General features: G+C 52.3%; 2 protein-coding genes across 7 annotated transcripts; both read right to left on the bottom strand.

Moving 5' to 3' along the window:
* Positions 1–232: 232 nt before the first annotated feature.
* Flot2 (flotillin 2) lies at positions 233–19,532 on the bottom strand. 6 transcript variants are annotated; one of them, XM_028866855.1, is made up of 12 exons: positions 19,341–19,522; positions 11,260–11,341; positions 7,047–7,137; positions 5,492–5,582; positions 4,416–4,539; positions 3,402–3,520; positions 3,167–3,280; positions 2,943–3,062; positions 2,645–2,859; positions 2,065–2,248; positions 1,603–1,752; positions 233–1,490 (listed from the first exon to the last, which is right to left on the bottom strand). In XM_028866855.1, the coding sequence occupies exons 4-12, from the start codon at positions 5,564–5,566 to the stop codon at positions 1,452–1,454; spliced, it is 1,140 nt and encodes a 379-aa protein (XP_028722688.1). In that variant the 5' UTR covers positions 5,567–5,582; positions 7,047–7,137; positions 11,260–11,341; positions 19,341–19,522; the 3' UTR covers positions 233–1,451. The 6 variants fall into 6 exon arrangements, with proteins under 6 accessions (XP_028722688.1, XP_028722687.1, XP_028722686.1 ...); XM_028866854.2 differs by lacking the exon at positions 5,492–5,582 and having other exon boundaries at positions 19,341–19,532; XM_028866853.1 differs by lacking the exon at positions 7,047–7,137 and having other exon boundaries at positions 19,341–19,532.
* A 59-nt stretch (positions 19,533–19,591) lies between these two features.
* Dhrs13 (dehydrogenase/reductase 13) lies at positions 19,592–25,505 on the bottom strand. Its single transcript, XM_028866858.2, is given in 6 exon segments — positions 19,592–20,602; positions 22,939–23,185; positions 23,187–23,251; positions 23,405–23,528; positions 25,093–25,211; positions 25,298–25,505. Coding segments are annotated over 6 exon segments (1,134 nt in total). The 5' UTR covers positions 25,425–25,505; the 3' UTR covers positions 19,592–20,150.
* Between the last annotated feature and the right edge of the window lie 1,120 nt (positions 25,506–26,625).

Here is a 26,625-nt window from a genome sequence, read left to right as displayed (position 1 = left end):
GGCTCCATTGCTGAGCGGGAGTAGGTCTGGCAGCGAGCCTGCTACCTGCCCCACCCTCTCCCAGGTCTTGTCTCAGTGCCAAGGTCAGTCTCTACTGAGGGCAAGGCCAGTATACTGATGCCTCCCAGTGGCTAGGGTAGGAAAGGGCAACCCTGATGCTGATGTGGTCACCTGGGGGGACCCAGTTGGTTCCTGGTTCCTACTCTCTCCTCATAGAATACACAATGAAAGGTGTGGGCATAAGAGATCTTTATTTTCACCAGAGGGGCCAGGTAGTGGGGCAGTGCAACATCCAAACCCCAGACCAGACATGCAGCATTCACATGCAGAACAGCTACACAGGCTGGGGCGGGGCCAGGAGTGGGGACTGGGACCATGGGACACCCTTGCACCCCTACTAGGATACTTGGGCATTGGGCTCTTCTGCCACCAATGGTGCAAAGACACAGAAGATTTAGCTGCTTCCCATGGCTAGAACCCCATCGTGCTGGCCCAGAAGAACATGGCATAGAGTGAGGTTTGGCCAGTCTATAGCACTTGGTTCTCTTAGGGTTGGCACAGCCTTGCCTCCTGGGAGAGCCCCATGCCCAGGACAGCGTAGCACTGGCAGGAAGAGCCATAGACTTTCCTGTCCCCAACGGAGCTAGACACTGACCTGGGAAAGACTTAGCGGAACTGGACAGAGACCCACCCCACCAGTCAAGGACAAGCCAGTGAAGGGGATGTCCCTGAGCACACGAGCAGGGCCTCCTAAGGCAGTAGTAAACTGAGGAAGCCGCTGAGACAGGAGGCCTTGCCTCTGTGCCTCTGGGATGCAGGGGAGAGGGGCAGGGAAACAGCGGGCCCGGGCCTGGGGTGTGTGCAGGGCATTACTCTGGGCCCAATAGGCCATGGCCACTCAAGCCTCAAAGGGCAGGAGTGTGTGGGTTGTGGGCTTCCTGTAACAGAGTTTAGGAAGCTCAGACCAGGAGAAAGGAGAGTGAGTGTCCCACCCAGAACCCTTGTACCCATGCTGGGTTCTGCCAGGGCTAGGGAAGACAGACAGAGACATGTAGAATTGAAGGCACCAGGATTCTGAGGAGCAGTGGGGCCACTCCTTACAGACAGACAGTGATTATCATAAACAACTTCAATTTCAGCTTCAACTATCTGATGTGTGTGGAGGTGAGAAGAAAGGGGGGAGAGAAACAGATAGACAGAGGAAGAGGCACATATGGCAGAAGAGAAAACACACTAGATGAATGTGGCAGTTGATGGGAGGGTGTGGGGGAGAGAGAGGAAGAAAGGGCTAACGGGAGAGGAGGGAGGCTAGCCAGAGATGGCCTGAACACGCAGCAGTTCTGGTCCCTGCAAAATAAGGCACCAGAGTAGTAACGTCCTCGTTGTCCCTGTGATGTTAGGAGGTGCTGGGAAGGTAGGCAGCTGCTGAAGGCCGTGCGTCTGCAGGAGCCTCACACCTGTGCACCAGTGGCGTTCTTGATCAGGGGTATCTGCAAGGATGAAAGAGGACGTCGATGACGGAATGAGGGCTGCTGCCCTGAACCCATCCGCCTGTGCAGTCCCGTGGGCTGCCTGGGACTCCCACCGAGGGAAGGTACACACCTTGGAGAGGTCCACACCGGTGAGGGCATGCACAGAGGCAGGCAGCTCTGCCAGCAGCCGGTTCACTTCTGACGTCACCTTGCTGTTGTCCCCACTGAGAACGACAATCTCATCGACTTTGGTCAGCGGGGCGGAGATTTTGGCAGCAATCTAGGAGGTGGGGTGTTTGGCGTTGAGACAGTGCTGACTCTGTTCATCTGTCCTGTCCTGCACTTCCCCCTCTTCTCCATGTCACCCACACCCAAAGCAACCCGGACAGCAAGGGACGGCCACAGAGGCCCATGAGCCAGAGTCTGGGCCTGCCGGAGGGTCCCTGCCTGCCCGCTGAGTGTTTTCATCATACCCTCCAGCAGAGTGTGGATGTTACAGACGGGGCCCAGAGAAATCCTGACACCTGCCCAGTGGTCAAGCAAGGAGACCAGAACGTTGAGTGCACGCTTGGGTGGGAGGAGAGAACCTCACCTGGGGAAGGGCCTCCAGCACCAAGGCCATCTTGGCCGCGTCCCCGTACTTCTGGTAGGCCTCAGCCTTGAGCTTCATCCTCTCAGCCTCGGCCTTGCCCATTGCCTCAATGACTGCTGCCTCTGCCTCTCCGATTTTGCGAATCTTCTCAGCTTCTGCTTGTGCCAACAGGACTTGCTTCACCCTGAGGGAGCCCAGGCCAGGCAGATCAGTTAGTGAAGAGATGCTGGGGCTCTCTCGATCCTTACCTGGGGCCCAGCACACCCCCTAGCTCTCTGCTCTGGGGGCTGTTAGGGACGGGAGACACTTGAGGAGGAAGGCCTGTCCTGCTAGCTCTTGTGGAACACAAGCCACCAGTTCCCAGCTGCAAGTGGGAGGGCCCGACGAGGAGGCCTCTGTGCTGAGCACTGTCCCAGACACCCTGGACTCTTAGCTTACTGAGGAGTCCTTCAGACAACAAGCCTGGGCACTTATCTGCTTCACAGAAAGGGGCAGACTTGGGCAAGCTGCTGTTGGGAGCATGGAGAACACTGGTGGCGGGGCAGCCTGATTAGCCTGCCTGCCGGGCCCAAGCGCTCACTTCTCGCCCTCAGCAATCTGCTGGATGCGGTGGGCCTCTGCCTCTGCAGGGCGGCGCACGGTGGCGATGAGCTCCTTGTCCGTGCGGAGGATCTCCTGGGTCTCCACAGCGATCTGCTTCTTGCGCTGCACTACCTCAATCTCAATCTCTTCCTGCCGGATCTTCTGCTGCTCTCGGGCCCCCTGCAGCTCGTAGGCCAGCTGGGCCTCAGCCGTCTGTAGCAGGAGGACTGGCATGAGAGGGTGGACAGCGTACCCTGAGGCCTGAGGCCTGTGCCTGGGGACCTCGGGCTTCTCACCTTCATGTTGACCTCTTCGCTGAAGGCTGACTTTTGCAACTCAAAGGCTCTCTTGGAGTCGGCAATCTTGGTGTCTGCCATGAACTTCACATCTAGCATCTCCTTCTTGCACTCAGCTTCCTGGGAGTAGCAAGGGGTGGTGGTGGTGAGGGTTAGCTGAGGGACCACAGGGCCATCCACCCTGAGCTCCCAGTCCTGAGGCATGCAAGGGAAAGCCTGCATACCCGGATGCCCGCGTCCCGTTCTGCCTCTGCCACACCAATGTCTGCGTCTCTCTGCACCACTGCAGTCTGTGTCTTGCCCAGGGAGCTCAGATAGTCTACTTTGTCATAAACGTCCTACAGAAGGAAGGAGGCACAGCTGTCCCTGGGAACAGTCTTAGGTCCAAAGGGTGGCCCTCCTACCAGGCACCCATCTCCCAGATGGACACAAGGGTATAGCCTTCCTAGCACACCTTACCTTGATGGTGAAGCTGAGGATTTCGATGCCCATACGGCCAACATCGGGGGCTGCCACTTCCCGGACCAGCTTGGCAAACTGGTCTCGGTCCTGATAAATCTGTTCCACAGTCAGAGTCCCTGAGGGACAGAAGGAGCATAAACCAATCTCCAGGGACTAGCCAGCTGAGAGAGGGAGGAAGCATTTGAGGGCAAGCCTGGGTGCATGCAAGGGTCAAGCAATATGAGCTGGATCTTCCTGAAGTGCCTTTTCAAGGGTTTAACTCTGAGCTTCCTTGTGTAGGGACCAGGGTGAATGAGCGAACGTGTCCCAAGCAGTACCAGATGTCTGAGCAGTCTGCCACCTGCCACCTCAACGCCCTTCTTCTCCAAGTCCCCATTTAAAAAAAATTTTTTTTTTCTTTTGGTTTTTCAAGACAGGGTTTCTCTGTTTAACTGCGCTGGCTGTCCTGGAGTTCTCTCTGTAGACCAGGCTGGTCTCGAACTCAGAGATCTGCCTGCCTCTGTCTCCCGAGAGCTGGAATTAAAGGTGTGCACTTCTACCACCTGGCAATGGTGGCTTTTTAAATTTAATTTTAATTTTTTTGAGACAGAGTCTCTCTGCAGAGTCCCTGGCTGGTCTTGCACTATGTACAGCCTTGACCTCACAGAGATCCAGCTGCCTCTGCCTTTAAAGTGCTGGGATTGAAGGCGTGCGCCACAACCTATTCCAGCACGTGATGGCTTTTTAAAGAACCCTGGGTTCTAAAGACTGAACATCTTCTCTTGCTTGTAGACAAGCACTTTACCAACGGAGCTATTTCCCCAAGCCTGTTTTCTTCTCCTTCTAGTGCTGGGCATCAAACTCAGCGCCTTTTGCTTGCTAAGCTTCATCACTGAACCACACCTTCAGTCCACCTTGAGTTTGGAAATTAAAAACTTAGAAAATGTTTTAGCTCAAACCTCAGTGGGACAGGCTCCCGGCCCAGCCATGCACATGTTCTGGCCCTGGCTCAGAGGCTGGGCAGGGCCTCACCAAGGATGGAGCGTAGATGCCCTTCCAGGGTCTGTAGGACGACGTTCTTAATGTCCTGCACATGCTTGCCCAGGAACTGTTCACAGGCCACGGCCAGGAGTTCCTTCTCGGTCATGATCTTCACCTGCCAAGGACACAGAGCGCCGAGTCAGCTGGAAGGCAGACAGAGGCCCAGGCCCTGAGCTGCAGAGGCTGGCTGACAGCTGTGCTCCATCCCTCCTGGTCAGACTGCTTGGCCCTGGGACTGCAAAGGGGCCTTCTGAGACCCCTGAAGGGAGAGCGGCACCACCAGGAACTCTTACACTGAGATTCAGTCTTCACTGGTGGTCCCAGGTCCTGATCTGGCCTCTCCCACACCCATTTTCCCACCCTCCAGACCACTGTTTTCACACCAGCCAGCTCTTCCTCTGCAGCCTCCCCAGAGACGGAAGAGCCTCAGGCTTAGAGGCAGGAGTGTGAAAAGGAGAACGAGCAGTAAGGACACATACAGACAAATGGAGTTGGAAAGACCCTAGACAGGGTAGGAGACAGTTCCTCAGGGTGTAAATGACAGTGTCTTTGCCTCTCCAGGTGTTCTGTCAACTCCCTCATCAGAGACAATAACAGGGAGAGAACCTCACTGCCCTGTGAAGTTGACGGTGGGTTAGGGTGGGACACCCCTCCCAGGCCCCAGCCGAGGAGGTCAGGAGGTCGACAAGCAGCTCCTAGAATACCCAGAGGCCAGAACTCCTCGGCCTCACAGTCTCTTCCTCTGAGCTACCCAGGGAACAAGGGAGGCCTGAACCCTAGGGTCCGTTGGGTCCTATGCCTGTAAAAAAACGAGGGTGGGTTAGTGAGACAGGAGCCCTCAACACTGGTTTTGTCTTGAGAGGCCACTGGGGAGAGAAAGCGTGTCTGTTAGTTTTTCGGGAGGCCACTGGGGCGAGTGGGCATGTTCCAGTGATGGTCCTGGTGCAGAGGAGACAGGGGTTCCGGAGAGAGACATCCCTGGCTGCTGTCCTCTCCTCCTCCCCCAAAACCCAGAATGGGGACGAGGCACCTCAATGGACATGCGTGGGGCTGCTGAGTTACTATACCTGGGCGACACCAGTCACAGTTAAAGCTACCCCCTCGGCCGTCTCTACGTCCTCACAGCGGGGCTGCAACGTCATAATCTCTAGGGAAATCCTGCCAAGAAATGCAAAACAGGGACATGGGTCTGGGGGCCCAGGGCTTGGGGTGTGGAAGAGTCCAGCATCTCACTGCGCCAGCCGGGACAGGCCAAAGGTCCCGGTAAAGAGGAGCCTTCAGCGGTATGTAGCTGGCTGTGTGTGGAGGGAGGGGAGGGGCAGGTGGCTCCAGGGGAAGCAGGTAAGTGGGTGACATATGTATACATGTTATGTTGTTATGTTCATCATCCTGGCTTGAAGTGTAAGGGAAATCAAGCAAGAAAGAGGAGGCTGTGGCGCTCTGGGGCTGATGGGCACAGGGAGAGCCTAGGCAATAGCAGTATATGTGTGTGTGTGTGTGTGTGTGTGTGTGTGTGTGTGTGTGTGTGTGTTCTAGAACAGAAAGCAGATGCTGGGCCTCCAGACTGTCATGAAGGCTGTGAGTGGGTGTCACCTCAATGTTCCCCAGGGGTCCCTACTTACTCCTGGGTCTACTCAGTACCTCAGTATGCCTTAGGAGGCTCTCTAGACAGCTCTGCCTACTGGACAAGCATGCTGAGGGTATGCCCACAGCTAGGCCAATATATAAATAACCCTACACTTGCCCCTTGCCAGGGAAGCTGTCTGGCCCTTCTCCTAGGCTACAGGTCATGACTTGAAGGACACCCTTTGGTATTGGGAAATGCAGCCTGGAGTTACACTAGCATTGTCACCCTTAGAGAGAGCTGTTGTCCCTAACAATGTGACCCCCGTGTCTTCATTTACCTAAGCTAAAAAGGGACCTGGGCATTGCCAGAGGTCTCAAGTATAGCGCTGGTATAGAAGGAATTACGGTTGCTGAGGGAAGCCTGGACACTACTTGTCCCACACAGGGTACAGACCTCTGTACTGGAGCCTGCCTTTCTCACGGGTGCAGAGGCTAATGGACGAGGATGTCCTTCCTCGCTAGAGCTGGTGGGATGGATCAGGAACAGAGTGCGGATGCTGGGTTTTTGCCTGAGAAGGCTGCAGGGCAACTTAGTGTTGAGGAAAGAGAAGGACAAGGTGCTGTTTAAACCTCTCCAGCCTGGGGAGCTGCTGGCAACAGCTGGTTGGGGCCTCTGTTGGGCACTGCCTCATTCCCAGTTCCTGAAACTAAGACAGTGCACACCAGAGCTGACACACGAAGCAAGGAAGACGGGAATCTGCCTGCTACAGAGAAAAGCTCTTGGAACTGCTCAGCAGTCTAGCCAAGCTATGGTTGCAGGACAGCCACGGGGACCCGACAGACCTGCAGACCCTGAGTGTTCTCTACGTAGCCTTACGGGGCAAAGGCAAGGAACCTGGGGATCTACCTGAATCTACCCTGGCACCTAGAGCAGCAGCAGAGGGGGGCGGGGGAGGCACACTCTCAGGAGGAGATTCCATCCAGCTTCCGCCTGCCAGGCCCCGCAGGGCAGGAAGAGAAGGTTAGACATAGAGGAGGAGGCAGGCGGGTTATTACCTGTGCAACCCCTGTTACGAATAGCGGGACCCCCTCCGACGTCTCAATATTCTCACAGCGACACAGGATGGTCATAACCTCCAGAGACAGTCTGAGGAGCAGCCGGGGAGGGGGGGGGGTAGGGCAAGGTGGGGACAGGAAGGGTAGGAAGGGACACAGTAAACACACATCGTGGTTACCAGATAAGCACGGATGCCTGACACACAGGGCATGGTGTGGTGTTCTCAATACGTCCACCGCCCCCGCCAGCTCCGTCTAAGGCTGCAAGGAACACAGGAACCCCCTTGCTGGCCTGAGGCTTTCTAGCCTTTCATCTTGTCCCCACCCCCTCTTCAAGGCAGAGCTGCTGGGCTGGGGGAGAGGTCGGCTAGTGTCCAGAGCCCAGGGGCCTATGCAGAGAGCACCCCCAGGTTGCAACCATGTCACTTTCCAAGACACTCCTGCCGTGATCTGGGGAACTTAGCCTTATCTCCACCCTCCTAACAGGGAAACCTGTTTCCAGAAGTCAGGATGAGGTGGCCACTCTGGGAATTAACAAGCCACAGCAAGTACTTAATCCTGTTTGGGGAATGGACCCTCAAGGTTGGGGTTAATATCACTAAAAGGCAATTTAGATCCAGGAAATCTCAAGGAAAATTTGGAATGTCTGACTGGGAAGGGGGATCAAAGAAGGCTGGGGAAAAAAAGAATACTTTTGCAAGAATATTCACGGAGACTGATGAGTGACGATGGGATGATAGTATGTGGAATCCCAAAGCTGGGGATGGGCAAAGAAAAGAGTACTAGTAAAGAAAACAAGTGGGCGGTGGTGGCGCACACCTTTAGTCCCAGCACTCGGGAAGTAGAGGCAGGTGGATCTCTGAGTTGTAGGCCACCCTGGTCCTCAGACCGAGTTCCAGGACAGCCTGAGGTACACAAGAAACCTGTCTCAACCAACCAACCAACCAACCAATCAAACAAACAAACAAAAAGAAAAAGATAAAACAGTGCCTGTAGGCTGGGAGATTCACTCCAGCTGTGTGCACATGTGCAGGCAGTGGTACAGGCAGAGGCAGGCTATAGATAGTGTGAATGGGTTCCTTCAACCCAAGGAAGGGCAAGCAGAGGCTGAGAAAAGGGGCAGAGGCTGGTGGATGGGGTGGGAAGGCTGGGGAGGGACAGGCTGCTCTCACAGCTGCAGCCTGGGGGCTCTGGGCATGCAGATGTGCAAAGGTTGCCTTCAGTTGATCCCTTCATACTGGCACCCCCAGGCCCAAGAACATGCTGGACAAATACTAAACCGCTTCACTACACCTTGACCTGGCTCAGACAGGAAGCCAGCAGAGCCTTCTTCTGGGAAAGGAGGGAGGGAAGGAAGAAGAGGGGAGGAAGGGAGGGTGAAGGAGGGAGGGAGGAAGGGAGGGAGGCTGCAGCTCAGATGTCAGAAGTACAAGAATTCCTCAGGTAAGGGAAAGAGCTATCACATAAGGGCCTCAGGAATACAGAGGATGCTGCAGCGAAGAAAAGCCAGAGGATTCACCTGCCTTGAAGAAGGATGACCAGCATCACAGCTGGGTGACTGACACCAGCTGTGCAAAGTTCTCCAGAAGGAGGCTGAGTTACAGGCCTGATTCTTCTTTCTTTCTTTTTTAAACTTTATGTGTGAGGGTGTCAGATCCCCTGGAACTGGAATTACAGACAGTTGTGAGCTGCCATGTGGGTGCTGGCAATTGAACCCGGGTCCTCTGGAAGAGCAGCCAGTGCTCTTAACCGCTGGGCCATCTCTCCAGCCCTCTTCTTTCTTTTTAAAGACTTTTACATTTTATTTTTATGTTTAGAAGTGTCTGCCTGCATGTAGGACTGTGTATCATGTGTGTGCTGGTTCCCAAGGAGGTCAGAAGAGGGCATCAGACCCCTTGGACTGGAGTTACAGACAGTTGTGAGCGGCTATGTGGGTGGTTAGGATTGAACCTGGGTCCTCTGCGAGAGCAATACATGTTCTTTATGTTCTTTACCACCAAGCCAACCCTCTAGCCTCACTCCCCTTCTGTTTAAGAGTCTACAGCCTAGCCTGCTAGTCAAGAACTCTCTGTAGCCCAATTCTATGTTGAACTTTAGGTCTAGTCTCTAGAGTTGGCCACCACACTAGGTTAGAGGCCTCTGCTCTGACCCAGAAGGCTCCTGCCAGGCTAGGGAAATGAAGGTGGCCAGCTATGGAGATGTCCCACACGTGGGCTAGGGGCTGGAGAAGGGGCAAACTCCAGAAAGGGAATAAGAGGGAGGAAGCTGCAGGTGAAGCCTGCTCACCCAGAGGGAGCATGGTGAACTTGAGGTCAGCTCTCACCTCCTACCTGCTGTCTGTCAGGGAAACTTAGCCTTCCTGTCTTGGAGCTCTGCTCCCTGGGGTAAGGAGGAGGAGACCTGAGATGGAGAGAACAGGAACGCACGGCCATTGCCTCGGCAACAGCTAGCTGTACAGGACCAATCTCTGGATCTCTAGCTGATCCAGCCAGGTGTGCCTAGGACTCTCAGAAGTGGAAACTGTGACTGATTACGACATTGATGGTCTTGGGAGAGAAGAGTCCCTCAGGATCCCCTTAGGTAGGGAAAATAGAGTAAAGGGGAAGACAGGAGAGTGGAGGGGGTTACTGGGAATCAGTGATGTTAGAAAGTCATGCTTCCCATCCCTCAGCCTTAGGATGCCACAGACACCCAAGCACCAGCAACTTCATGCAGACACCGGGCTCTTTGCTGACTGGTGGGAGCTGGGGAGGGGGATTTCTGCTGGAATTTCCATTGCTACCTCCTTGGGATACCAGCCCCATATTCTACCATGAGGAAAGGATGGTGGCTGGAATGCTCCCGGGTTGTAGGCACTGATGCAGCGGGGAGGCTGGATCTGGCCCTGTGCTGAGCTCTGGAGGCACCAGCAGGGAGAACTGGATGGTGGACACTACGGGAGCCAACACTTCTCTGCCTTTATTAGGTTTATTATGCTTCAGCCTGGAGACTCTCCATACTGACTTAGGATTCCAGACCCCAGCAGAAAGTTCTTACATCCCTAGACCACTGCTGTTACAGATCACATCTGACTGTACATCCATTCTGACTCTTGTGGGAATTGCCCCTAGGCCAGTACAGGAGAGGATGGATGTAGATCCTGCCTGATGTTTCCTCCCTCTGTATACCCCTTTCAAGTAGTGTGTAATTAAGACTTTTTTGTTTGTTTGAGACAGGGTTTCAAGCAGTCCAGGTTGGTCTCAAACTCATATGTAGCTCAGGCTGGCCTTGAACTCCTGATTCTCCTGCCTTCACTTCCCAAATCTGTGCTAGCATGTCAGGTATAATTAAGATCTTTTTGAGCCAGGGTCTTTCTGTGTACGCCAACCTGGATTGGAACTCCGTAGCTTAGGCTTGGTGCCGCATTTACGGCAGTCCTTCACCTCAGTCCTCCTGAAGGCTGGGCTGACAGACGTGAGCCTGGCAAGCCTTTCTGAGTCACTGAGCTAGCTAGCATACAGACACTAAGATCCCGCCTGGGTATGACCTGCAGTCTTTGGGACAGGAGCAGAACCACTTCCGATTGGAAAGAACACTCAGTAAATGGAGGGGGAAGAGCTGTGCTGACGTTTCCTGTCAACTTGGCACAATCCCAGACACACCCGGAAAGAGGAGATCTTAACAGAGAAAATGTCTCCGCAGACCAGCCTGTAGGCAAGTCTATTGGGTATTTTCTTGACTTTTAATTGATGTGGGAGGGCCCAGCCCGTTACGGGGGTTGCCACCCTGGGCAGGTGGTCTTGGATGGTTAAGCAAGCCATGGGGAACAAGTCAGTAAGCATTCTTCCTCCATAGCCTCTGCATCACTTCCTGCCTCCAGGTTCTTGCTTTGAGTTCCTGCTCTGTGACTTCCTCAGTGATGGAGTGTGACCTGAGAGTTGTAAGCTGAAATCATTTCCCTCTTCCCCAAGTGGCTTTTGGTCATGGTTTCTATTACAGTTTAAAACAAAAACAAAAACCAACTAAGACAGGCTCACAGGACAGATCTTCCTGGTGTGTGCCTCCTTTATCCCTGAGCAGCCCATTTCTGTCTCTCCTCACGGGGGCCTCCTCCCCCAAGATGGAAGGTGGGATGGGAGATGCTCTGTCTGGCTGTGTGGTGAAAGGAGCGGGCCCACTGGACACCCCCTTCCTGCCCACCAGGATGACAGACTCCAAGCCCCTAGGCCCTTACCTTTGAGTGTCCGAGATACACCACCAGGCCCAGGCCCAGCCGCCAAACACATACTGTTTGTAGTCGGAGCCACAGCAGCCCCCTGGGGAGCAAAGTAAACCACTGTTGGTCAGTCAGTTCTCCGTGACCTGCCCTCCATCCCCACGACTCTGGCCTGTTTTACATATTAAGTATTTTTGTTTGGTTGTTTTTTATTTTTATTTTTTTCCCTTTGAGACAGGGTTTCTCGGTGAAGCCCTGGATGTCTTGGAACTCACTCTATAGATCAGGCTGGCCTCGAACTAAATATTGTTTACAAGTGACATTTATTTGTGTGTGTGCATGAAGGTGTGCCACAGCCTGTGTGTGAAGGTCAGAAGACAGCTTGTAGACGCTGGTTCTCTCCTTCCACCGTGTGGATTCTGGGGACTGAACTCAGGTCATCAGGCTTTGCCTACTGAACTCTATGAACTGGCCTTGAACTTTCAGTGACCCTCTTGCCTTAGCCTCCTGAAGGACCAGTTACAGATAGGAACCACAACGTCTGGCTTTGTTTTTTATTTTGAAACTGGGGCTTACTATGTAGCCCAGGCTATCCCGAATCCTCCTGCTTCTGCCTTCCCAATACTGAGATTACGGGGTGTGTGTGTATGGCACCACACCCAGTTTAACTCTGGCCTTTAACTGCTCTGAGACTTGACAACTGCTACTGTTGGTGGCCAGTGCTGAGATTACACATAAACGCAAGACAAGTTCTCCGCCTTCAGGGTAGGACCTGGTTTTGTTTTTTTTTAATGATTTATCTATTTTTATTTCATGTGCCCTCATGTTTTGCCTGCTTGTATATCTATGTGAAGGTGTCTGATCACCTGAAATTGGAGTTACAGGCAGTTAAGAGCTACCATGTGGTTGCTGGGAATTAAACCTGGGTCCTCGGGAAGAGCAGCCAGTGCTCTTAACCCCTGAGCCATCTCTCCAGCCCCTAGAACCTAGTTTTTAAGACAGGCAATTTGCAACCAGGATGGTGGTGCACACTTTAAGCATTGGGAGGCAGAGGCAGGCAGTTCTCTGTGAGTTTGAGGCCAGCCTGGTCTACAGAGAAAGTTCCAGGACAGCCAGGGCCACACAGAGAAGCCCTGTCTCTGGGGAAACAAAACAAAACAAAACCAACCAACCAACCAAATAAAAACTGGAAAAGACAAGCAATCTGTGTCAAAAGGATAACCAATGAAGTATTTTGGAGTGTAAGTGCTTCGAGAGGACAGACCAAATGAGTGGACAGGAAAAGTTTCTATTTTTCATTTATTCATTCAACCAACAAATAGAGAAAAAAAAAATCTTTTTTTTTTTTTTTTTTTTTTTGGTTTTCCAAGACAAGGTTTTTCTATATAACAGTCCTGGCTGTCCTGGAACCTACTCTGTAGACCAGGCTGGCCTCCAACTCACAGCAATCCGCCTGTCTCTGCCTCCCGAGTGCTTGTAAAGGTGTGTGCTACCACTACCGGGCTAAAATCTTACAGGAGGAGGCTGGAGAGACGGCTCAGTGGTTAAGAGCAGGGGCTGCTCTTCCAGAGGACCCGGCGTTCGATTCCCAGCTCCCACATGCTGGCTCACAGTAACTCCAGTCCCAGGAGATCCAATGCTCTCTCTGGCACCAGGCACACACATGGTGCACATGTGTACATGTTGGCAAAGCATCCATACACATAAAATAAAAATTAAAAAGCCTCATAGGAGGTAAGACTGGAAGAAGCATATCCTGGGAGGATCATATCCTGAGGCTCACTCACCATTGTGAGCCAGATGGAGCGGGATAGAGGGGCAGCCCTCTGAGGAGAGGGTGGGGAAGGGAAGTCTTAGGAGTCCAGGCCACAACCAAGCTGTGCTTGACAGATCTGTCTCAGAGGGGCTGGTGTTCTGCCCCCAAAGCCCAGAGCACTTAGAATCACCTTGTTTCCCTTGTGGGCACGGGCAGGGAAGTGAGGTCTCAAAACTAAGGCCAGCTTGTAGTAGTGAGATAAGGGGAAGACTTCAGAAGAGGCTCCTGAAAGCTGGTGGTGGCCATGCTTAGCATGTTCTCTGCTCAGAAATGAAAAAAATAAAAATAAAAAATCAATTGCTGAAATTCTCATGGTGAACTCCCGCTACTCATCCAATTCAGGCACTGTTAGTAAAAGCTGCACGAGGAGTTAATGTACTGTGCAAAGAGACACACAGGAAATATGAATCAAAGGAAACAGAATTTTGGAGTTAAAAAAAAAGAGTTTGGATTTTCATGAAAGCTTAAGGATGTCTGCCTCCCGAGGGTAAAGGTCTAGCAGATTTTTTGTAACTGGTTATGCTGTCTCTGAGGACCTGTCTTACCACTACCACACCACCACCACCACCACCACCACCACCACCACAACAACAACAACAACAACAACTATAAAACAAAACAGACACAAAGATTACTTTTCTGAAAGAGGAAGAGACTGAGGTTAAGAAAACAGACTAGAGCTCTTGCAGTAACCCAGGCAAAGCACATGGCTGATACAAAAGTGTAACTTCTGGTGCAGGATTTTTTGTTGTTTTTAAAGACAGAGTCCCATTGTGTAGGTCAGGTGGCCTGGAAGTGACTATACAGACCAGGCTGGTCTGTAACTCCCAGAGACTGCCTATGATCGAATGTGGAGTTTCTGAATGCCAGTTAAGCACTCTACTACAGCCCCAGTTTCTGGAGCATTCTTGAGAAAATTTTCTGCATGGGTGGAAATATATCTATGGTGCACAAAATGGTAGCTACTAGTCACGTGTGGCTGTTGAACACTTTAAACATGGCTTATATGAATCTTACTGTCTTTTCAATGCTGGGGGAAAATGTAGGCCTTGCACAAGAGTGCCATGGAATAATCCTCTGTACACTGTGAAATGTGTTGCTCTCACTGTTAATAAAAAGCTGGCCGGGCGGTGGTGGCGCACGCCTTTAATCCCAGCACTCGGGAGGCAGAGCCAGGCGGATCTCTGTGAGTTCGAGGCCAGCTTGGGCTACCAAGTGAGTTCCAGGAAAGGGGCAAAGCTACGCAGAGTACTGGGATTAAAGGCATGTGCTACTGCTGCCTGGCTTCCAGGATTTATTCTTATTTATTCATATTGTGCATGTGAGGGCAGGCATCCTTAGGGACCAGAGTAGGGTGTCATAGCCTCTAGAACTGGAGTGACAGGCAGTGGTGAGCTGCCTGATGTGGGTGCTGGGATCCAAACTCTAGTTCTCTCTAGAAGCAACAGTGCTCTGAAGCACCAGACCATCTCTCTATCCCCCCAAACCACTGCCTTTTGTGTTTTTGGAGGCAGGATTTTATTCTTTAGCTCAGTCTGGCCTTGATCTCATGGCCTGGGCTAAGTCTGTTTTTCTGGAGTGGAAATACCTGTCTGCAGGGCTGTCCCTGTCCCGGGTGTGTTGTGAGAGAGGCCTCAGAGGACAGGCAGTCACTCTGAAACCCGAACCATCTTGGGATCAAATAAAACTGGAAGAGAGTCAGAAACCACAACTCCCGCATCTTCTGGCCCGGCCAGGGCTGGGACACGGCTGTCTTTGACCAGCTTTAGGAGACTTCTCAATACACTGCGGAATAGGCAGTATCTGTGGGGGACCTGTGGGACAGGGTGGTGGGTGTCTACCCTTTACCTTTAATTACTCTTTGGCCTTAGGAGCGTCTGTCACAGATCATGCTTGTCTGTAGCCGAGGGCAACATGCCAGGTTCCCAGAGGCAGTAACAGGAAGCTGGGACATGGCAAGCTGCCCCTACTCCCAGCAGCCTCTTAGCCCAAGCACCATTGTGTGTGTGTGTGTGTGTGTGTGTGTGTGTGTGTGTGTGTGTGTGTGTACACTTGTCCATGCAGGCTCATATGAAGGCCAGAGATTGGCACTGGAATGTCTTACCTCAAACACTTCACCTTCTTTATCTCTCTCTCTCTCTCTATCCATCCATCCATCCATCCATCCATCCAGACACCCTCACCGACCCCAAAGCTCACTGTTTTAGCTAGGTTGGCTGGCTGTGGAGTTACACCTCCTCCTGTCCCTGCCCCCCAACACTAGAGTCACTAGCGCTACAAGCAATGCTGCAGCACCCACTTTTTCCATGGGTCCTGGGTGGGGTGGGTAAGACATTTCCCGTTGGGCCTTCTACGCAGCCGGTTGTTTGTTTTTACAGCAGGGTTTACTATGGCGTTCCAACTGGCCTGGAATTTGCAGTGAATACGAGTTCTCCTGTCTCCTCAGTGTTGGCATTACAGGGATGAACCAGCATGCCTCGTGAACAAACCCTTTTAATAATCCAGCTGTATCTAAGGACTCATTCTAAAAATGTCTATACATGCATCAAATCAAATACCTAAGAAAAAAATAACAGAAGCTAATGAACTGCTAGAAAAACCAAATAGACAATATATGAAAAAAGCTTTTTTTTTTTGAGACAGGGTTTCTCCATGTGGTTTTGGTGCCTATCCTGGATCTCGCTCTGTAACCCAGGCTGGCCTCGAACTCACAGAGATCCACCTGGCTCTGCCTCCTGAGTGCTGGGATTAAAAGCGTGCGCCACCACCGCTCGGCTAACAAGGTGCCCGCAGCTGCGGGGTGGTAGGTAAATATCCGCCGTAGGATCCTGGCTTGTGCTGACACAATCATAGGAAATATTAACTATCAGTTATGGTTCCCCCTTTCCAAATGGAAAGTTTTTCCTTAAAATTTTCTTTTCTTAAGCTGGGCGTGGTGACATACATCTATTACCCTAACACTTAAGAGGCAGGTGGATCTCTGTGAGTTGGGAGGCCAGCCTGATCTATGTAGTGAGATCCTGTCTCAAACAAACAAACCCTAAAACTTTCCTGTTTTCTCTTCTATTCCTCTTGTCTTAATCACCTATGTGCCGAGATTACGCTTGGGTGTTCATCACTGTAATTACTGTGCTAAGATTTAACTCTTACATGTGCTAGGCAAGTACTCTGCCAGTCACACCCCAGCCTCTCAATTTTTTTAAAGACATTTGTGTCTTTTTATTAATTTAAAAAATGATTTATTTTTATTTTATGTGCATTGGTGTTTCACCTGCATGGATGTCTGTGTGAGGGTGCCAGATCCCCTGGTACTGAAGTTACAAACAGGTGTGAGCTGCCACGTGGGTGCTAGGATCTGAACTTTGATCCTCTGGAAGAACAGCCTGTGTGCTCTTAACTGCTGAGTGATCTCTCCAGGCCTCCTTTAAAATATTTTTAAGGTAGGAATACACACACACACACACACACAAAAGGCCTCATGTAGCCCAGGCTATCCTCCAACTCTATATGCAGACAAAAATAACATTAAACTTCTGATTCTCTTGCCTCCCCACCCCAAGTGCTGGGGTTAGAGACTTGCTTTGGCCTTGTGCACAATTAAGCTACACCTCCAGCCCTAAAACAAATAAAATTTCTGACACTAGAAGGAGAAAGCAGTTTTGTGTTACAGAATGATGGAGGGAGGCTGGACAATAACAAGGAATGTAAAAGAGAACCACCGGAATTAACAGCTTCTCCTGAAACATGGCCAGCGCCTCTGGACTTAGCCGCAAGTTCAAGGGACACACAGACCAGAGGGGGCAGTCGCGCTGCTCTGTTCTGGGAATCCATTCAAAAGAGGGCACTGAGTCTGGCATTACCTCAAGTCCCAAGGTACTATTATGCTAAGCCACCCCTTCCTTGGTCCTCCAACCCTAAGCCCATCCTTGATTCTCAGAACAGTTCCCAGTCCAGCACTGCACTGCTCTGGCCTGAGAGCAGGCCACCGAGAAAGTAGAAAATGTGCACACAGCAACCCATCTCGGGGCCTCCGCTCACCTCGGAGTCGCCTGACTTTCCACAGGGCAGAACCCAAGCTTTGGTCTCCTCAGCCCAGAGTCTGGGCTTCCTGAAAAATCGTAAGAAAAAGTGCAGTGCAGACTCTGGTTTTGTTTGTCTTTGAGATTTTTTCCCCCCCGATACAGGGTTTCTCTGAGTAGCCCTGTCTGTCCTGGATCTCGCTCTGTAGACCAGGCTGGCCTCAAACTCACAGAGATCGGCCTCTGCCTCCTGAGTGCTGAGACTAAAGACATGTGCCACACCACCTGTCTTTGAGATTTTATTTTACTTTTGCGTGTGTAGGTTTTTGCTTGCATGTGTGTCTGTGCACCACTTGTGTACAGTGCCAAGGAGGCCAGAAGAGGGCGTCTGGCCCGGGTTTGGAGGTGGAGAGCTGCTGGCTGCAGTGTGGGGGCTGGAAATCAAACCCTGGTCCCCTCTGCAACAGCAGGAAGTGCTCTTAACTGAGCCTTTCTCCAGCCTCAGATTTTGGTTTCTTCTGATTTATTCGTTGAAAACAATTTTCATTTCTATGTTCTGACAGCCCTGGCTATGGCCTCAAACTCAGAGATCTGCCAGACTGTGCCTCCCAAGTGCTCGGATTAAAGGCGTATGCTACCACACCCAGTGAAAGAAAACATTTTCAGCAGTGTGTGTGTGTGTGTGTGTGTGTGTGTGTGTGTGTGTGTACATGTGTGTAGATCTCTTACAGTAGTGGGTTCCTTCCTCAACACCTGAGTCCTGGGGATTATACTCAGATCATCAGGCTTGGTGCAATCTCCCTTACCTGCTGAACCACCTACTTAGCCCTAGATGCTGGTGTCTAGAAGCCTTCTAGGCCTGAGGAGTGCAGCACAGTGATTGACCAGCATGAGTTGAGTTCTCAGGGTTTGGTTCCCAGCACCATAAGCACACTCACACGAAACCAAGCTGGGTGTGGTGGTGATGCCGTCAGTGGGGAGTCAGAGACAGGAAGATCACTGCAAGCTCCAAGTCAACCTTGTTTACACAGTTCCAGGCAGGGGCACCAAGAAAGTCTTTCCCCCAAAACAAACAAACACCGGCTGAAGATATGGCTCAGAGGTTGAGAGCATATATTGCTCGTCCGGAGGATCCAAGTTCAATGCCTAGTACTTATGTCAGGTGGCTCATAATCATCTCTAACTCCAGCTCCAGAGGGATTCAACACCTGGGGCCTCTGTGGGCACCTGCACTCACCTACACATATCCCCAGACACACAAACACACTTAAAAATAATAAAATTAACCTTAAAAAAAAAAAAAAACCACCAAACCCAAACAACAACAACAAAAAACTAGCCCCTCCCCCCCAAAAAAACCTGGAAACCCAAACCCACTCAAATTATTATACGGCTCCAAAAACCATCTTTAGGTATGGGTGGTGGGGGGAGACGAGCCTGGGCTTTCGGATGCCAAAGTTGGCCTCTGTGTGTTCCCTTCTAACCCCAACTTCTAGTCTTTAATGAGATGGGGTATCGGATTTCTCCCACTGGGGCAGGGTCCGGGTTGGAGACTGTGAGGATGTCTCAGTAAAGAGACTGATTTTGAGATCCCAATCTGAGGGCCCAGTGGATTCATTACCACTCCCCAAGAATGGCAGCTAGAAGCCCTGGCTCGGGGCTTCTACCTCCCCTTTTGGCAGCCAGCCTTGGTAATTCTGCATACACGCTGAAAATCAGTGCTGATGGTGGGAAGAGATACAGCGAGCTAGCATGCAACAGGGCCCCAGGCAGCTTTAGCTGCCTCCTAAGACATCCTAATATACCACCTACATAAACATCAGCCCTAAGGCTCCCAATGCGGTAGTCCCCCAGCCCCACCCAGCCAAAGCTAGAGCGTGCAGCATTTTGTAATCTAGAGCTCTACAGGCCAGAGCCCGGTTACCCAACAGTAGAGGCCGCACCAGCGTTTCCAGGGCGGTAGGTCGATGCCAGTAAGTCCTGGCAAGCCCCAGCCTGCTCGGAATTAACGGGTCTGCCTTACCCGGAAAAGAGGAACCCGTGCCTCAGGCCCTCCCGGCCAGGCACCTGCCTTCCAGAGCTACGCGACCGTGCACTGGGACCCACACACATTAGAAGCCCCCAACCCACCGCGGAGGAGAGGAAGGGCTGTGCGCCCGAGGCCACGCCGTGGGGAGGGATACCGCTCTGGGGGGGCTGGCTTCGGGGCGGCCCCGGGGTCCCGCACCCTCGGCCGGCCTCCCCCGCCCTCCCCGTCGCCTCACCTGAGACCACCAGTGCCTCGTTGGGCCCTACCGTGTGGCAATTGCCCATGGCGCCGCAGGTAGGCAAGCAGGCCCTTGGTCTGCAGTGACCCGGAGGGCTGTGGAGGGTCCGCAGCACCGGCCGCGCCCAGCCTATCCCGCCTCCCCCCGCGTCGCCTGCCTACGCCCCTCCGCGGCTGCGGCCCCGCCGGAAGTGTGGCGGCGGCGGAGGGCGGGGCCGGCGAGTGGAGAGAGGCGGGAGCCTGCGCGTCTGCGGTCAACTCGCTTTATTCCAGGGGGCTTGGCCCCCCTAGCACCTTTGGGGCCCATCAGTAGTAGTAACTCCTTGAGCGGCGTCCCCTCGGGCACCCGCCTTACAGCAGACCCCGGGGCTCAAATAACCAGTCTCTGCCCTGAGTCCTTTCCTAGTTCTGCCTCGGTAAAATGGGGGTAAAAGGAACTACCTAGCTAGAAAGTTGCAAAGGGCTCCCTTGGTTCAGTAACGTTCAACATCAGCAGTGCATCAGCGGCAATGTCCCCAGCCCTTCCCCGGGGCGGATCATTATTCAGGGAAGAGCCCAGAAACCTGAAAATCAAATTCCAAAAGCAATACAGTGTCTTGACATATCATCCCTGGATCTGGGATTACTGTCCGTCTTAGGAAGTAGTACTTATTTCCTTTCACTAGGAAAAGGGCTGTTTAGGACATAAGAGGTCCCCAAACTGAACCACCAAGGTAAATGTGGCAGCCCTCAGTGGCCAGGCACACAGCTGAGGTTTTGAGGGGTCCTACTGCACTACAGAAGCATTCTATCCGACGGGTGAGGAAAGTTAGTGTGTAGGCTCAGCCTTCATCTGAATTCTTCGCCGTGTCAATGTAGACAAGTCTGGTGAGCCCGGAGAGCTCTGAGAAGGTCCAGAAACTGTGGTTTTCTCAGAGCTGGGGGCATTCAGAGAAGACTGGGCCCCTAGATCCTCCTGAGGTCGGGGCTCTTCATCAGGGCTATCATCATCCTCTCCAGGCCCAAGCCCTGCCAGCTTCTTGGTAGCTTTCCATAGCCTGTGGGCAGCCTGGTCATCTCTAGCAGCTGGGGAGACCTCCTCCACACGGCAGTTGGCAAAATATCTCCCACTGAGGGGCTCAATGCCCTCCTGCAGAGCACAGTACAGGGGTGTCTGGGCACCCCCTTGAGGTGCCCGGAGTACCAGCCAAGCCAGTGGGCGCAATATAGGACACAGCCATCCAGGGAGGTGACGTAGAAAGAGCTCCGAGTTCACAGGTCCTGTGGGCAGGAAGAAAGAAGAGCTGTGGAGGATCGCCGTGGGGCCCCAGGGAACAGGCAGCGGAAAAACATCTAGAAGCAGATGGCACACTCTGGCTCCAGGGAAAGCAGGTTAGTATCCATCAGGTATTCAGGGACTCCACGAGGTGACTTAACCCATTTCCTACCGGAAGCCTTTCTACCATCCTAATGGCCTGAACATTCCCATCCCCCAGGCTGTGTCCTCTGCTGCCCAATCTCCACCATTCATTCATCTTGTTGTGTCTCCCCCCCCCCCAAGAGGGTTTCTCTGTGTAGCCCTGGCTGTCCTCCAACTCACAGAGATCTGCCTGCCTCTGCCTCCCGAGTGCTGGGATTAAAGGCGTGCGCCACCAAGGCCTGGCTTTAACCATCAGTTTTTAAGCACCTTGGGTCTATCAGCCACTGTTTTGAACGCCAGGGATCTGTAATTGAAATAAAAGCTTAATAAAGGTTCCTAGTAGTACTGTCACTGTAATTACAAAGAAGCCTTGGGCAATGGTTTTCTCAAATGCAGTTTGGAGAGCTAGGCAGGACAGATGTTGTTCGCCTATTATAACCTAGTGTCTAAAGATGATCATGATTCACGGTCTTTTGAAGACCAGTCATTTTACTCAGAGTAAAATAGTCAAGTGGATCTTCCAACCCTTCAAACTCAAGCCCATCTCTATGACCTGTCTCTTCCCTGTCATCCCACTCTCTGTTCTCCTCACAGCCATCCTACAGCACACCAGGAACTTCTGCCTTTGTGTCTGCTAATTGCTTTCCGAGCTTCAAAGATCCCTTTATCTCATTCAGATCCGTGTTCAATTCTTCCCTTTACAAACCTCTTCCTTGACTGTCACTGACAAAGACAAAACATCCTGAGAACTCCAGACCCCTCTTATGCCTCCCTTCCTCATCATTTTATTATCACCTGTCACTGGATAGGAGGGTCAAGTCTTTGGTTTTTGTTTTTGTCCAGAGAGACAGGGTTCCCACTATAGAGCTCTGAGTGCTGGGATTAAACATTTGTGCCACCACACCTGGCAGATCTTTATTTTCCTTTGCATAATTTTTAGGCCCTGGAGACTGAACTGAGACCAAGGTTGGCTCACTGCTTTTGTTCCAGCACCATAATGCCTATCGTATAGTGGCTACCACAAAGAAAGGGCTCTTTGACTAAATGGTAATTTATCATCATCACCATCATAACTTTTTTTTTTTTTTTGATGGTGTTGGTGATCAAACCCAGGGTCTCAGCTTGACATGTGGCCTACACTTGAAATCTAAGCATGAGGCAAGACAAATAGGGTAAATTTGGGGCTCAACTGAGCTACATACAACATCAGGCCAACCTGAGCTCCAGAGTAAAACAGTGTTTCAAAAAAAATAAAACAAAAACCAACGAACCAGGGGCTAAAGAGATGGCTCAGTGGTTAAGAGCACTGGCTGCTCTTGTAGAGGATCCAGGCTGGTTTCCAGCACCCACATGGATGCCCACAGCCATCCCTAACTCCAGTTCTAGGGGGTTCTGGCCTATACAGGTACCACACACACACATGCCAAAAAAACACTAATATAAACACATTAAAAAACAAACAAACAACAACAAAAACTTGCTGGGCGGTGGTGGCGCACACCTTTAATCCCAGCACTCAGGAGACAGAGGCAGGCGGATCTCTGTCAGTTCGAGGCCAGCCTGGGCTACGCAGTGAGTTCCAGGACAGGCTCCAAAGCTACACAGAGAAACCCTGTCTCGAAAAAACAAAAACAAAAACAAAACAAACAAACAAAAAAACAAAATGAAGCCAGGCATGGTGACCCACACCTTTGATCCCAGCACTCTGGAGGCAGAAGCAGGTAAATCTCTGAGTGTTTTGAGGACAGCCAAGGCTACATAGTGAGACCCTGTCTCAAAACAAAACAAACCCAACAAATACCCAAGTAAGCAAGCAAACAGTACAAACTCAGGGCCTTACCTATACTAAAGCAAGTGTTCTACCACTGAAATGCAGCCCTAGCCCTCAGAATTACTATCAAGGTCTTGTTCTTTTTTTTTTTTTTTTTTTGAGCTGAGGATCGAACCCAGGGCCTTGCTAGGCAAGCGCTCTACCACTGAGCTAAATCCCCAACCCTAAGGTCTTGTTCTTATTCCCCACCTGGAAGCTCGTAGGTAGGAAAGGAAGAAAACAGGTGAGGAGAGAGCCTGGTTCCAAGATCAGAAAGGAACAGGTTTCTCCCCGACCGTGTTTCCATCCTGTGACTCAACAGACTGGGGACTAGCACAGTACGGTACACAGATGACAGGCAATTGAGAGCAGGCAGGCAGGCCTCACCTGGGTGGGCCGCATAGCAGGTAACCCCAGTGCCCTCAAGCTGGGTGGCAAGCTCCCTGGCAAACAGCACATTGGCTAGTTTGCTGTCAGCATATGCCCGAAGCTCCTGCTGCCAGCCCACCACCGGGCAGTCCAGACGTGTGAAGTCGAGACGACCGCGCCGGTGGGCGGCCGAGGACACTACCACCACACGGCTGGGGGCGCAGGACTTCAGGCGGGGTAGCAACAAGTGTGTCAGCAGAAAGGGGGCCAACGTGGTTCACTCGCAACAGCAGGTTAAAGGCCTCCCGAATCCGGCCACAGGAACTGATCCCTAGGGCAGAAGCCAGGCATGAGTTGCCGTTTCAGGTGTCCCATGGGTCTCAGGGAATCCCCATCTGCGAGACGCGTCTGCTGGCCCCTGGTGAGGTCAAGCTTACCTCTCCAGGCCACTAGCCACCCCCCTGCAGGGCCTGCTGCTTCTCACCTGCATTGTGGATGAGGATGTCCAGCCTTGGCTCAGAGCTCAGGAAGGCAGTGGCAAAGGCCTGTACTGAGGCCAGACTGGCCAAGTCCAAGGCCATGAAGATGATCTCATTGTTTCCACTCTCCTGTGGAGCAGTAAGGGCTAGGATTGTTACCAGGTACCTCCCTCCTCCTCCCTCTTCCAGGCGTCTGAGAGCCTACCCACTATGACTAAAACCTGTCCCAGTGCCTCAGAGTGTATGGAATGGGTGTGTGGATTCAAATCTCAACTTTGCCTCTAACTAGAGTGCGACTTCAGATAAGATACTTAATCTTTTTGGGTCTCTGTTTTCCCACTGTAAAATGAGATGATGATGATAATGATGATGATGATGATAATATAGTAATACTTTCTACTGGAAGAAAAAGAATTGTGAAGATTAAGTCAGATAAAATACATGTTATATCTGGTGTGGTGGCATACACTGGTTATCCTAGTTACTCAGGAGTCTGAGGCAAAATGATCATGAATTCAAGACCTGCCTGAGCTACAGAGTTAATGTAAAATATTACAAGTACATGTAAAATATTCAGTCAGCACTGTGCAGATATTTGCTATTATCATCTCCTCTCTCTGTTATCATTTATCTTAAAATCTACTACATACAGCCTATCGCCTGTTGTAGACAGCTTCTGCTCTGTAGCCCAGGCTGCCTTGGAATTCCTGAGCTCCCTTCCTCAGCCTCTTCTGCTGGAATTACAGGTGTGCACCATGACCAGCTGTAACGAGTTGTCTTTCTTTCTTTCTTTTTTTTTTTTTTTTTTTTTTTGGTTTTTAGAGACAGGGTTTCTCTGTGTAGCTTTGCGCCTTTCCTGGAACTCACTCTGTAGCCCAGGCTGGCCTCGAACTCACAGAGATCCACCTGCCTCTGCCTCCCGAGTGCTGGTATTAAAGGCATGTGTCACCACTGCCAGGCTACAAGTTTTCTTAAGAGACTTAACCCGCCCCCCCCCTTTTTTTTTTGAGACCGGGTCTTACGATGTTGTCCTAGCTGGTCTTGAACTCACAGAAATCCACCTGTCTCTGCCTCTCAAGCACTAGGATTAAAGGTGTGTGCTGAGACTGGCCCTCTTACTCTTGTCCTCTGCAGTCTGGGTACCACACAGCTATGAGTAATTCATTCCAAAAAGCCATCGGGATGGTCCAGAGCCTACTGAAGAGTCTTCTCGGAGCTCAGCTGTCTTAAACTCCTCGATGGGATCTGTAAGGGCCTCCAGAAGCTGGCTGTGGCTCAGAGCCCCTTTAGGACATTGCTTCTCATCCCCCGCCTCATCCCCCGCTCCCTAAATCAGACTCTCATCTCAGGGTATTTGCACCTGCTGTTCTTTCTGGGGCTCTTCATTAGCCTAACCATTTCCTTCTTTGTCTTTCTAGTGCCCACGATGGCCCTGAGCTCCTGGCCCTGGGCTGGGACTACACCTGGCTTCATTAACTCTTTCTGATCCTTAACCATCTCAAGACTAGAGACTCCTTTCTTCTGTCTCCTCTGGGATTTGGTTCTGATGTTCCTCCCCTGTGTGTCCCCGCATCCTCTTCTGTGTTTAAGAGGCGGTGCGGCTCTCTCCTCTCTGATCTTGATTCCTCGAGTCGCTCTGCTCCGCCCTCCGTGTCCCAGGCTCACCGCGCCCCGCGTCCCCCGGTGGCCTCACCTGACGGAGGTCGAAAGCGGCCGCCTCCCCTCGCTCCCGGCTGCGGCAGGCCAGCACCACGCGCGCTCCCCGGCGCGCCAGCTCCAGCGCTGTCATCTTCCCGATGCCGCTGTTAGCGCCTGCGGGCGGCGGGCGGGAGCCAGCTGAGCTGGTCGGGCCGCGGCCACCCGCCCGGCCTCCCCGCCGCCCGCCCGCGCGAACTCACCCGTGACCACGGCCGTGCGGCCCCGCAGGCTGCCGATGCCGCCGCACGGTGGGGCCTTCACCAGGTTGTAGTAGACAAGCACGTAGGCGCCCAGCAGCAGCCCGGCGCCCAGCAGCAGCGTCTCCATGCCGGCTGCGCTCCCGACTCCCGCCCGGGCCTCGTCGCTCCCGCTTCGGCCTCGCGAGGGCGGCGGCAGGCGGGAGGTTGTGCAGGGGTGTGTGCGCGCGCGCGTGGGCCGTGCGAGCGCCCCCTAGGCGTGCGTCTGCGTGCCCTGGCGGCGTGCCTGGGCGAACATCTTTGGGGCCCTGGGAGCGCCCCCTAGGCTCGTGAACTCCCCGGAGCGTGTGCCAGGTAGGTACAGGAAACATGTGCGTGAGGGACTGGTGGGTGTATGCATGCCTGTGGCCTTAAGATCACCGCTCAGGGTTTGGGCGTGCTTCTGGATTCTGGGCGCGCGCCGGTGTGAGAGCACTGCGTAGGCGTCTGTGCCCATGGCGGGAGTCCCTCCAGGCTGTGCCTGCATCTGTAGTCTCCACCAACGCGTGTGACTGAATGAACATCTCTGTTTACTCTAGGTGTGAGTATGTAGCTCAGTGTCTCAGTCTGGAGTCCTATGTACATGAATGAGCCCGTGTATTTGGAGTCGGTCCTGGATGCTTTCCCTTCAATGAACCGATTCTTTAATTTCTCATCCTTTCATTATCCCAGCCTGCAGCTTCTAGGACTCTCCCGGTTCAGGCTAGTGAGGCTTCTCACCATGGCAGACAGGGTTGTCCGGATTCTACTATGTGATTTCCTGACTCCATGACTTCACCTGACCTTTCTCTCTCTGTTTTTGAGGCAGTTTCTCTAGGTAGCCCAGGCTGGTCTTAAAACTTGAGATGCTCCTGCCTCAACCTCCAAAATAGTATTACAGGTATGCTCCTCCACCTGACCCCTGCCTTCCAAAGGGAAGAGAGAGACAGTGTCAGGAGGTAATTTGTCTCTGGAACAGTTATCACAGGTAGCAGAAGTACATGGACACCCCATTACTCAGGAGGAGTGACTGAGGGTAAGATGGACGGGGACAGCTAGGGAGGCTTGGGTGCAGGCACTGCGGGTGGGAAGGACCTTGCCTAGGACAGTGACTTAACACTCGATGTTAGACAATTATGACATGCCTAGCGGTGTGGATAACCTGTTGACACTGAGCGGACTACAGAGCGCCTGCCATTAGGAGCCTTGCCTGCAGTGGCAGTAGATGGCTTGGAAAAAACTACACCAGGATTTTGGAGCCAGGGTCAGATTTCTGAGACCAGAGAAACTCTCTATTTAACTGCACCGTGTAC

The sequence above is a fragment of the Peromyscus leucopus genome, chromosome 8b, assembly GCF_004664715.2.
Source record: "Peromyscus leucopus breed LL Stock chromosome 8b, UCI_PerLeu_2.1, whole genome shotgun sequence".
NCBI classification, from domain to species: Eukaryota; Metazoa; Chordata; class Mammalia; order Rodentia; family Cricetidae; genus Peromyscus; species Peromyscus leucopus.
This window is presented reverse-complemented; position numbering and strand designations above follow the sequence as displayed.